At 35.9% G+C, this 12,520-nt stretch overlaps 1 protein-coding gene across 1 annotated transcript; it reads left to right on the top strand.

Moving 5' to 3' along the window:
• The first annotated feature begins 356 nt into the window (after nucleotides 1-356).
• On the top strand, nucleotides 357-7,883 carry LOC108290159 (stress-70 protein, mitochondrial-like). Its single transcript, XM_037732322.1, is given in 4 exon segments — nucleotides 357-423; nucleotides 5,593-6,648; nucleotides 6,651-7,096; nucleotides 7,099-7,883. Coding segments are annotated over 4 exon segments (2,142 nt in total). The 3' UTR covers nucleotides 7,672-7,883.
• Nucleotides 7,884-12,520: the final 4,637 nt, after the last annotated feature.

The raw sequence follows: 12,520 nt of genomic DNA on the forward strand, positions 1-12,520 counted from the left end.
GATTAATAGTCTAATTTTGGTCCCTTTCTACATACAAAACAATCATTTACTGATGCACAGTGTTTGTAAAATGTTTGAAAAAAACATTATCCATTCACATTGATACTACTAGATTTAGTTTCTTTAAAGATCAATAATAGTAACCTTAACATTAGTTATTTTCATGGGGTTTTTTGCTCTTGATAGGCTTCTGTTCAATGGTAGGCTTGTTTTATCATGGATAAAAATGTATACATTTTTTATCTTTGTGCCAATTCAAAGCAAAGAACATATTAATGATGCAATCGTTGCTCAGCAACTGTGATCTCTCCAGTTGTCTGATAGTTGCTTTCTCTCCAGCAGGGCTCATATGTAAGATGGACAGAGGCATTGATCCTCAACGCAGCATCAGACTTTGTTACACACAATCAGAAGCTGATAGCAGTAATCTATAAGTCTCTGTCTATCCATCATTGAACTTTTACAGATAAGCTTTAAAAGTACATTGTTATATAAGAATTTCTACAGTTTTGCTATGTAATTGTTTTTCAGTTCTTAAAATTATGTTTTGGAAAACCTAAATTGGTTGGTCTTCATGTGATCTCTAGGTGCAAATATTATGTTAAAATCCACACAAAATATTGTTTAGTATTTTTTCCAAATTTTCCTACTTGAAAAGCTAAGTGCCAGCTTCCACCATGGTAGCATGCCTCTTCCCTGATAAGAAACAAAATCTCAATTGGAATAAAAACTCAGTGCTCAGGGATTATATTTAAAAACACAATCATTACTTTAGAGCAAAAAAAGGTTTTGGAACTGCACTCACAAATTTTATTATCAGATAGGAAAAGAGATTAATGCAAGAGTCAAAGCTAGAATTATACATTTTAAAAGTAATGAACATATGAAATATTCCCTTTTGATGTGCATTTTAACTTAAACTAAAATTTTAGATTGAGGGCATTTTTAATTTAATTTTATAACACATTGACATATATTTTATTAATTATAATTTAATGCCTTGTGTCAACTTACATGTTTAAAGTGTTTAATTTTTTTAAAAAATTAAGTGGTTGAGTAAGCTTACTTTAATCTGATAAAATGTCAGTTCTGATATTCTCGAAATTTCTCTCTGATTGACAGTATCTCAGGAAAAGTATTGCTTTGGCTAGCAAATTAATCTATATGGAGCCACATTAGATCCTTTCTTAAAAATAAAATCAAGAAACCTGACCTGAGACCTTAGCAGACCTCAGATTTTCTTATTTATTGGCAAAAGTGGTTCTAGAGTTTCAGATAGTTTTTTATTGGAAGATAACGTGCTACTTAATATGAACTTACTATCTTTTAAGTACCTGAAATCTCCTGCAAAAGCAAATTCAAGGAACCAAAGAAAAAATTTACAATATAAAACATTCTTGAAATGTGAAATTGTATTTTGATGAGCAATTCACAAAGTTATAAAAATCAAGGAAACATTTCCCAAGTTAATGAGCCATTTATAATTTGGAAAAAGACATAAAGATCAGTTTCATATGATCAATAAGACTAATTTCAGCAAAACTCACTTATCTAACAATGTCAGCCATCTAAAACAAAAACAAAAAACGAAATGTAAGCAAAAACTTTTGCTAAGAGTCAAAAATTTTTTTACAAAATTGAAAGCACTTATTAAAATGCTATTTATAATAATGTATATATGTATACAAAAACCCTGAGGTCGCTTTACCCTTTCATTCAACACACTCTCCCATCATCTCTGATTTAACTGTCTTCCCAGCTATAGTATAAGCTGTATCATGGGTTTGGATCAAGTAGTATTATTCCTCTTTATGTCCTTTAACCTAGGGTATATAGTCGAGTATCAATAAACATTGATTAACTAAATGAATTTCTTTAAAATAGTCAATAAAAGAAGAACGAAAATTATTTTGTGCATGAAGTATTTGAGAAGAAATCTAAGTGATAGCCTTTAGAAGCATGTGAAATCACTGTGGAGCTTTAAGAAGCAGACAGCTGTATAGTGAATCAGCTAAGAGAGACTAGCCAATCCTGTGAAATTCATTGTCAGGAATATTTTCATCGAGGTTACTGAGTAAACTAAAATTGGTCAGCTAAAAGATGATCAAGAGTTAGAGAAGATGAAGAAATAGTATCTTTTTTAAAAGACTGCAACTATAAACAATTATAGAAAAAACAACTGCAACTGCCCAACTTACAATTTTCAACTTATATTTGAAATCAGTTTATAGAGTAATGAAGAGTAATTGATACTCTTACAGAGGGTCTAGAGGCCACAGGAAATTTTCTTCCTGCTTCTATTTAATGACTCAGGATTGTTTTCTTCCACTTATTAATTCCTCATTTCTACGAAATGCTCTAGGACTTCCAGTCCCAAGTTCACCCTTGCTTGAGATAATTTCTTGTATGGTAGAATTTGTGAATTAAAAAAAATATCAACCCTCTAATTCATCCTCAGGGTGCCCTGATTACAAATGAAGTTGAGCACTTTCTCAACTGTTCATGAGCCCCTTTTATTTCTTCTTCTATAAAACCCTCAATTATTTATTTTGCCTATTTTCCTGTTTGCTTCTTTTTATTATTCTTCTTGATTCACACCATTTTTTAAATTTTCAGGATATTAAACCTTATTGAAATTGGATGCTGCAAATATCTTGTCCCAAATTTCAATTTGTGGCTTCCTCCCCTTTCCCTCTGCCCTCTTCCACCACACAGTTTCTGTGTGTTTCAATGAAGAGAAGTGGCTTTTTCCCCCCTCAGAGGTAGCTTCAGGGTTCAGGGGGGACATGTGCAGGTTTGTTACATGGGCAAATTGTGTAACTGATGTTTGGTGCACTGAGGTTTGGTGCACAAATGACCCCATCACTCCAGTAGTGAGCAGTGTACCCAATAGGTAGTTTTTCAACTTTTACTCCCTTCCTCTCTTCCCATCTAGAATGCCCCAGTGTGCCGTGTCTATTGTTCCCATGTTTATGTCCATGCATACTCCATGTTTAGCTCCTACTTACAAGTGAGAACATGTGGTATTTGGTTTCCTTTCCCTGTGTTAATTTGCTTAGGATATTGGCCTCCAGCTGCATTCATGTTGCTGCAAATGACATTATTTCATTCTTTTTTTATGGCCCCACAGTATTCCATGGTGTATATGCACCAATTATTTTTTATCCAGTCCATTGTTGATGGACATCGAGATTGATTCCATGTCTTTGCTATTGTGAATAATGCTTCAATGGATATATGAATATGAGTGCATGTGTCTTTTTGGTAGAACAATTTATTTTTCTTTGGGTATACACCCAGTAATAGGATTGCTAAGTCAAATGGTAGCTCTATTTTTAAGTTCTTTGAGATGTATCCAAACTGCTTTCCACAGTGGCTGAACTAATCTACACTTCCACCAATAGTATATAAGTATCTTGTTTTCTCCACAACCTTGACAGTATTGGTTATTTCTTGCCATTTTAATGATAGCCCTTCTGACTATTATGAAATTGTATCTCTTTGTAGTTTTGGTTTGCATTTGTCTAATGAGTAGTGATGTTGAACATTTTAAAAATATATTTGTTGGCTGCATATATACCTCCTTTGAGAAGTGTTTGTTCATGTCTTTTGCCCATTTTTAATGGGGTTATTTGTTTTTCTCTTAATTGTTTAAATTCCTTATAGATACTGAATACTAGACCTTGGTCAAATGTGTAGTTTCAAATATTTTCTCATTCTGTAGGTTGTGTATTTACTCTATGGATAGTTTCTTTTGCTGTGCAGAAGCTCTTTAATTTAATTAGTTTCCAGCTGTCAATTTTCTTTTTTGTTGCAATTGCTTTTGGGGACTTAACCAAAAATTCTTTGTCAAGGCCAATGTCGAGAAGGGTATTTTCTAGATTTTTTATTCTAGACTCTTTATAGTTTGAGGTTTTATAGTTGTCTTTAATCCATCTTAATTTTTGTATATGGTAAAATTTAAGGGTATAGTTTGAATGTTCTGCATATGAGTAGCCAGTTTTCTCACATCAAATACTGAATAGGGAGTCCTTTTCCCATTGCTTGTTTTTGTCAGCCTTGTCAAAGATAAGATGGTTATAGTTGTGTGGCTTTATTTCTGGGTTTTCCATCCTGTTCAATTGTTTTATGTGTCTATTTTTGTACCAGCACCATGTTGTTTTGGTTACAATAATTGTAAGTTCTCCAAATGGATGGAACTAATAGAATATATGTATATGTCAAAGGGAGTTTATTAGAGCAAATTGGTTCACATGATTACTAGGTGAAGTTCCACAATAGGCTGCCTCAAGCTGGGGAAGAGAGAAGCCAGTAGTGGCTCAGTCCGAGCCTAAAGCCTCAAAACCAGGGAAGTCAACAGTGCAGTTTTCAGTCTCTGGTGGAAGGCCCAAACACCCCGGGTAAGACAATGGCAAGTCCGAGTCCAAAGGCCAAAGAACCAGAAGTATGATGTTCAAGGGCAGAAGGAGCCAAAGGAAGCATTCAGCACAGGAAAAAAGAAGGAAGCCAGAAACTCAGCAAGAAAAGTTATCCCACCTTCTCCACCTGCTTTGTTCTAGCCACACTGGCAGCCGAGGATGGTGCCCACACACATCGAGGGTGGGTCATCCCTTCCCAGTCCGCTGAACCAAATGTCAATCTCCTCTTCTTAGTGAGTCCTTACAGACACATTAAGAAACAATACTTTACCAAACATCTATGTATCCTTTAATCCAATCAAGCTGACATCTAATATTAACCATCACAGTAACTTTATAGTTCAGTTTGAAGTCAGTTAGTGTAATGCCCCCAGCTTTGTTCTTTTGACTTAGAATTGCTTTGGCTATTTGTTATCTTTCTTGCTTCCATGTGAATTTTAGAATAGTTTTTTTTCTAATTCTGTGAAAAAGAACATTGGTGGTTTCATAGGAATAGTGTTGAATTGTAGATTGCTTTGGTCATTACGGCCACTTTAATGATATTGATTCTTCTGAGATGTTTTTCTATTTGTATGTATGATCTATGACTTATTTCACGTGTTTTATAGTTCTTCTTATAGAGACCTTTCACCTTCTTGGTTAGATATATTTCAAAATATTTTATTTCTATCGTGGCTACTGAAAAGGGGATTGTGTTTTGATTTGGTTCTCTCAGCTTGAATGTTATTGGTGTATAGAAACACTACTAATTTTTGAACACTGATTTTGTATACTGAAACTTTATTGAAGTCACTTATCAGCTTTAGAAGCTTTTTTCATGGAGTCTTTAGGGTTTTCTAGGTACAGTGTCATATCATTAGTATAAAAAATAATTTGACTTCTTTTCCTATTTGAATGGCTTATATTTCTTTCTCTTGACTGGTGTCTTTGGATAGGACTTCTATTACTATGTTGAATAGGAGTGTTAAGAGTGGGCATTCTTATCTTATTCCAGTTCTTAAGAGTAATGCTTCCAGTTTTTGCCTGTTCTGTATAATGCTGGCTGCGGGTTTGTCCTAGATGGTTCATATTGTTTTGATTTATGTTTCTTTGATGCCTAGTTTGTTGAAGGTTTTTATTATGAAGGGATTTGGAATGTTATAAAAAGTTTTCTGCGAGCTCCCCGCCGCCTGAGTGCCTGTTTGCTGCCTCTTACTTCTCCATCTAGCCGCCGTGATAAGCGCCCGCCGAACTGCGGCTGCCGGTCTAGTGGGCGCCGCAGCCTCCCGGGGCCCCGCGGCCGCCCGCCACCAGGATAGCTGGAATGGCCTTAGTCATGAGGCATTTAGAATTGTTTCAAGGCGGGATTATGCATCAGAAGCAATCAAGGGAGCAGTTGCTGGTATTGATTTGGGTACTACCAACTCCTGTGTGGCAGTTATGGAAGGGAAACAAGCAAAGGTGCTGGAGAATGCTGCAGGTGCCAGAGCCACCCCTTCATCTGTGGCCTTTACATCAGATGGTGAGCGGCGTGTCAGCATGCCAGCCAAGCGACAGGCTGTCACGAACCCAAACAATACATTCTATGCTACCAAGCGTCTCATGGGCCGGCGATATGATGATCCTGAAGTACAGAAAGACATTAAAAATGTTCCCTTTAAAATCGTCCGTGCCTCCAATGGTGATGCCTGGGTTGAGGCTCATGGGAAACAGTATTCTCCAAGTCAGATCGGAGCATTTGTGTTGATGAAGATAAAAGAGACTGCAGAAAATTATTTGGGGCACACAGCAAAAAATGCTGTGATCACAGCCCCAGCTTACTTCAATAACTCGCAGAGACAGGCCACTAAAGATGCTGGCCAGATAGCTGGACTGAATGTGCTTCGGGTGATTAATGAGCCCACAGCTGCTGCTCTTGCCTATGGTCTGGACAAATCAGAAGACAAAGTCATTGCTGTATATGATTTAGGAGGTGGAACTTTTGACATTTCTATCCTGAAAATTCAGAAAGGAGTATTCGAGGTGAAATCCACAAATGGGAACACTTTCTTAGGTGGGGAAGACTTAGGCCAGGCCTTGCTACGGCACACTGTGAAGGAGTTCAAGAGAGAGACGAGGGTTGATTTGACCAAAGACAACATGGCACTTCAGAGGGTACAGGAAGCTGCTGAAAAGGCTAAGTGTGAACTCTCCTCATCTGTACAGACTGACATCAATTTGCCTTTTCTTGCAATGGATTCCTCTGGACTCAAGCTTTGAATATGAAGCTGACCTGTGCTCAATTTGAAGAGATTGTCACTGATCTAATCAGAAGGACCATCACTCCATGCCAAAAAGCTATGCAAGATGCAGAAGTCAGCAAGAGTGACATAGGAGAAGCGATCCTTGTGGGTGGCATGACTAGGATGCCCAAGGTTCAGCAGACTGTGCAGGATCTTTTTGGCAGAGCACCAAGTAAAGCTGTCAATCCTGATGAGGTTGTGGCCATTGGAGCTGCCATTCAGGGAGGTGTGTTGGCTGGCGATGTCACAGATGTGCTGCTCCTGGATATCACTCCCTTGTCTCTGGGTATTGAAACTCTGGGATGTGTCTTTACCAAACTTATTAATAGGAACACCACTATTCCAACCAAGAAGAGCCAGGTATTCTCTACTGCCACTGACAGTCAGACGCAAGTGGAAATTAAAGTGTGTCAGGGTGAGAGAGAGAGATAGCTGGAGACAACAAACTCCTTGGACAGTTTACTTTGATTGGAATTCGACTAGCCCCTTGTGGAGTTCCTCAGATTGAAGTTACATTTGACATTGATGCCAATGGGATCGTACATGTTTCTGCTAAAGATAAGGACACAGGACGTGAGCAGCAGATTGTAATCCAGTCTTCTGGTGGGTTAAGCAAAGATGATATTGAAAATATGGTTAAAAATGCAGAGAAATATGCTGAGGAAGACCGGCAAAAGAAGGAACAAGATGAAGCAATTAATATGGCTGAAGGAGTCATTCATGATACAGAAGCAAAGATGGATGAATTCAAGGACCAATTGCCTGCTGATGAGTGCAACAAGCTAAAAGAAGAGATTTCCAAAATGAGGGAGCTCCTGGCTAGAAAAGACAGTGAAACAGGAGAAAACATTAGACAGGCAGCAACCTCTCTTCAGCAGGCATCATTGAAGCTCTTCAAAATGGCATACAAAAAGATGGCATCTGAGCAAGAAGGCTCTGGAAGTTCTGGCACTGGGGAACAAAAGGAAAATCAAAAGGAGGAGAAACAGTAATAGCAGAAATTTTGAAGCCAAAAGGACAATAACATGAAGCTTAGGAGTGAAGAGACTTCCTGAGCAGAAATGGGCAAACTTCAGTCTTTTAACTGTGTTTTTGCAGTATTCTATACAGAATTTCCTTAATTTGTAAATTTAGTGACCATTAGCTAGTGACCAATTTAACGGGCGGTGATTCTAACAGTATAAAGTTCACAATGTTCTATGTCCCTAGCCTGTCATTTTTCAGCTGCATGTAAAAGGGGGTAGGATGGATTAATTGATCATTATAAAGACTTAACTATTAAAAAAAAAAAGTTTTCTGCATCTACTGAAATGATAATATTGTTTCTGTTTCTAATTCTGTTTATTTGGTGAATCATGTTTATTGATTTGTGTATGTTGAACCAGGTTTGCATCCCAGGAGCTTAATTGATTATGGTGAATTAACTTTCTGATGTATTGTTGGATTCAGTTTGCCTGTATTTTGTTGAGGATTTTTGCATCTATGTTCAGCAGAGATATTGACTGGTAGTCCTCTTTTTGTTTGTTGAGTCTTTGCCAGATTTTGGTATCAGAGTGATGCTGGCTTCATAGAATGGGTTAAGGAGGAGTTCATTCTCTATTTTTAAAAATAGTTTCAGTAGGATTAACACAACCTCTTCTTTGGTGGAATTTGGCTGTGAATACAACTGATCCAGGATTCTTTTCAGTTGGCAGGGTTGTTTTTTTGTTTTTTGTTTGTTTGTTTGTTTGTTTGTTTTTACTGATTCAATTTCAGATTCTGATATTGGTCTGTTCAGGGTTTTGATTTCTTCCTGCTTACTCTTGGGAAGTTGTGGGTTTCCAAGAATTTATCCATTTCCTATAGATATTCTAGTTTGTGTGCATAGACATGTTCACATAATGGGTTCTGAGGATCTTTATATTTCTGTGGAATCAGTTGTAATGTAAACTTTGTCCTTTCTGACTGCAGTTATTTTGATCTTTACTTTTATTTTGTTAATCTAGATGGTATTGTAAATCTATTGATTCTTTTAAATAACAAACTTTTGTTTTTGATGATCATTTTATGAATTAGGCGTTCTCAATTTCATTCAGTTCCACTCTAATTTTGGTTCTTTCTTTCTTTCTGCCTGCTTTGGGGTTAGTTTGTTCTTGTTTTTCTAGTTCCTCTCGATGTGGTTTTAGATTGTTAGTTTGAGATCTTGCTAAGTTTTTTCTGTTTTGTTTTGTTTTGCATTTCCTATAAGTTTCCCAATTTCTAACTTCTTGATGCATTGATGCAGGCATTTAGTGCTATGAACTTTCTTCTTAACATTGCTTTAACTATATCCCAGAGATTTTGGTTTTCATTTATTTCAAAGAATTCTTTTAAATTTCAGACGTATTTTTGTCTCTCTAAAGTCATATTTTATTTCTCTAAAGTCATTCACAAATAAGTTGTTTAATTTTCGTGTATTTTGTGGTTTTGAGGAATTTTCTTGGTACTGAAAAATTACTTGATTTGTAATTTTATTTTACAATGGTCTGAAAGTATGGTTGGTATGATTTTGATTATTTTGAATTAAGACTTGCTCTATGGATGAACATGTGATCAATCATACAGTATACTCCATGTGCAGATGAGAAGAATGTATATTCTGTGGTTGATGCATAGAGTATTCTGGAGGTATCTATTAGGTCCAATTGATCAACTGTCAAATTTAGGTCCAGGACTTGTTAGTTTTCTGCCTTGATAATCTGTCTAAAACTGTCAGTGGGGTGTTGAAGTCCTCCACTGTTATTTTGTGGCTAAATCTTTTCATAGATCTAGGAATACTTGTTTATGAATCTAGCTGCTCCACTGTAAGATGCATATATATTTAGTATAGTGAAATCATCTTGTTAGATTGAAGACTTTATCATTATTTAGTACTCTTTTTTGTCATTTTACTCTTATTGATTTCAAGTGTCCTTTATCTGATATAAGAGGAGCGACCTCTGCTCTTTTTTTGTTTTCCATTTGAGTGACAGATTTTTCTCCAAAACTTTAGTTTGAGTCTATGGGTCTTGTTACATGTGAGATGGTTCCCTTGAAGCCAATAGGGAGGTAGGTCATGGTGTGTGTGTGTGTGTGTGTGTGTGTGTGTGTGTGTGTGTGTGTGTGTTTAAAATCCAACTTGCTACTCTATTCTTAAAAGTGGGTCATTAAGACCATTTACATTCAAGTTTAATATTGTTATGTGAGGCTTTGATTCTATCATACAATTTTTAGCTTGTTGTTTTGCACTACCTATTGGGTAGTTGCTTTAAATGATCTGTAGACTATGTGCCTAGGTGTGGCTTTGTGGTAGCAGATACTGTTCTTCCATCACCATGTTTAGAACTCCCTTAAGGATCTCTTGTAAGGCTAGTTTAGTGGTAATAAATTCCCTTAGTGATTATTTGTCTAAAAAAGATTTTATTTCCCCTTCACTTATGAAGCTTAGTTTGGCAGGGTATGAAATTCTTTGTTGGAATTTCTTCTCTTTGCAAATGCTGAATATAGGCTACCAATGTCTTCTGACTTGTAGATTTCTGCTGATAAGCCCACCGTTAACCTGATGGGGTTCTCTTTGTATGTGACCTGACCTTTTTCTCTAGCTGACTTTAAGATTTATTTTTTAGCATTGCCCTTAGACAGTCTGGTGACTATAGGCCTTGGTGATGTTCATTGTGTAAGTATCTGGCAGGTGTTCTCTGGATTACATTTATCTGAATGTCTACCTCTCTAGCAATGTTAGAAATTTTCTGCAATTATTTACTCAAATGTACTTTCCAGATTGTTTATTTTCTTCTCCTTCTCTCTCAGGAATGCCAATAATTCATAGGTTTGGTCACTTTACATAATCCCATATTTCTCTGAGACTTTGTTCATTTTTTAAAAATTATGTTTTCTTTATTTTTGTCTGACTAGATTAGTTCAAAAGACAATCTTCAAATTCTGAAATTATTTCTTCTGCTTGGTCTAGTCTATTAATAAAGCTTTAAATATTTTAAAATTCCTTAAGTGAGTTTTTCAGTTTCAGTAGCTCTGACTGATCTTTTAAAGCTGTTTACTTCTTTATTTCCTGGATTGCTTTACAGATTTCTTTGTGTTGATTTTCAATCTTACCTTGGATCTTGTTGAGTTTACCTGCAGTCCATGCTTTGAATTCTCCATCTGTCATCTCTATGTCTCCATTTTGGCTATGGACCTTTGTTGGGAGCTAGAGTAAGTCTTTGGTGATGTTGCAACATTTATTTTTCATGATTTCAAAATTATTATCATACTCCTTCTCTTCTGGAGAAGGTTGTATGGGGCAGGGTCTTTTTGCTTTGTTTCTATAGTCCTATATATTTCTGTCAACAGGTTTTCTTTTGAGCTGTGTGGTTTGGTCTATGGAACAGAAGATCGTATTTACAGGTAAGAGTCAGCTGCTGCATAAGCAGGTGGATATGGACTTGATCTTTATTTACTATAAGTTGCTCTCTGTTATTTCAGGTGAAGGGCTGGACAGTAGGGTGCCTGGTAGCCTGAGTTTCCTTTTCTGTGACAGTGAGAGGATGTAACTGGGTAGAGCTGGAACCCCTAGCTTAGCCACAAATATTCCAAAGGCAAGTCCACACACCAGCCCTAATGAGGGTGTCTGGGAGGAACTCCTATTGAAGTGTGTTGAGGTGTCTGTAGCAGGAGGGAGGTGAGGGGGCTGTACCAGCTCCCCAACATAGATAGATAGGCACATAACTTGTTTCCGTATCACACCCTTGTTCCAGGGCTTGTTATTCCTAATTCAGATGCACATTGTAGTCTATCCAGACTACAATGTAATTGAGAGCCACAGGGAAAGCTTTTTTTCTTATTTAGCATTATGGTAGATTATGCTAGGAGAATTTTCTATTGTTAAAAACCCTGAAGTAATTTCATCTTGATCATGATTTATTATTTTTATATGATGCTAGATTCAATTTGTTGATATTCTTTTAAATTTCTGTTTCCAAGTGAATGTAGTCTCTAATTTTCCTAGGCTGTACTATCCATATAAGTTTTGAGGACCAAAGTTAGACTATGTTCATAAAATGAGTTAAGCAGTGTTTCTAATTTTTCTACAATCTAGAACATTTTGTATAAGATTTATTTGCTGATTGAATAATTGGCATATTTTATTAGTAGAAGTATTTTTTATTGGTGAAATCATCTTTATGGAAAGTTTTTTGAGATGTTGATGCTTTTTAATTAACTATTATTTGATTATTTAACTGTTATTTGATGTATGTAATTGGTTTTCTATGTCTTTTGAAGTGTTTATGTGATTTTTTTTCTAGGAATTTGCCCATTTTATTTAAGTTTTGAATTTTATTTGCACAAAGCTATTCAAAGTTTAATATTAAAGATGATACAATGCACATATAATTATATAAATAAAACAAAATATTTATATACCATTTACTATGTGCTATGCTGTTCTAACTGCTTGCCATATATTAACTTATTTAATACCAACACTATTTATTGATATAGATTCTGTTATTTTCCCTTTTTTATAGTTGGTAAAACTGAACCAGAGAAAGATCAACTAACTTGACTATGACAACACTGTTAATAAGTTGTGGAGTTTAGATATAAACACAGTCAATCTGGTCAGGGGATCTGAACTCATAACTGTATACACTACATGGCCTCTTGCAATTGTGGTTATGATCTCTTTCACTTTCCTAAAATCATTTATTAATTCCTCCCTCCTTCATGTCTTAATAAATCTTGCCAGAGGTTTGTGTCAATTTTATTAGATTTTTTCAAGCATCTATATTTGTTTTTTTTTTTTTTTTTCATTTTCATCTTTTTCTCATTTGATCTCCTTGAAAA

Source organism: Cebus imitator, unplaced genomic scaffold (assembly GCF_001604975.1).
Source record: "Cebus imitator isolate Cc_AM_T3 unplaced genomic scaffold, Cebus_imitator-1.0 Scaffold17, whole genome shotgun sequence".
In the NCBI taxonomy this organism is placed as follows: Eukaryota; Metazoa; Chordata; class Mammalia; order Primates; family Cebidae; genus Cebus; species Cebus imitator.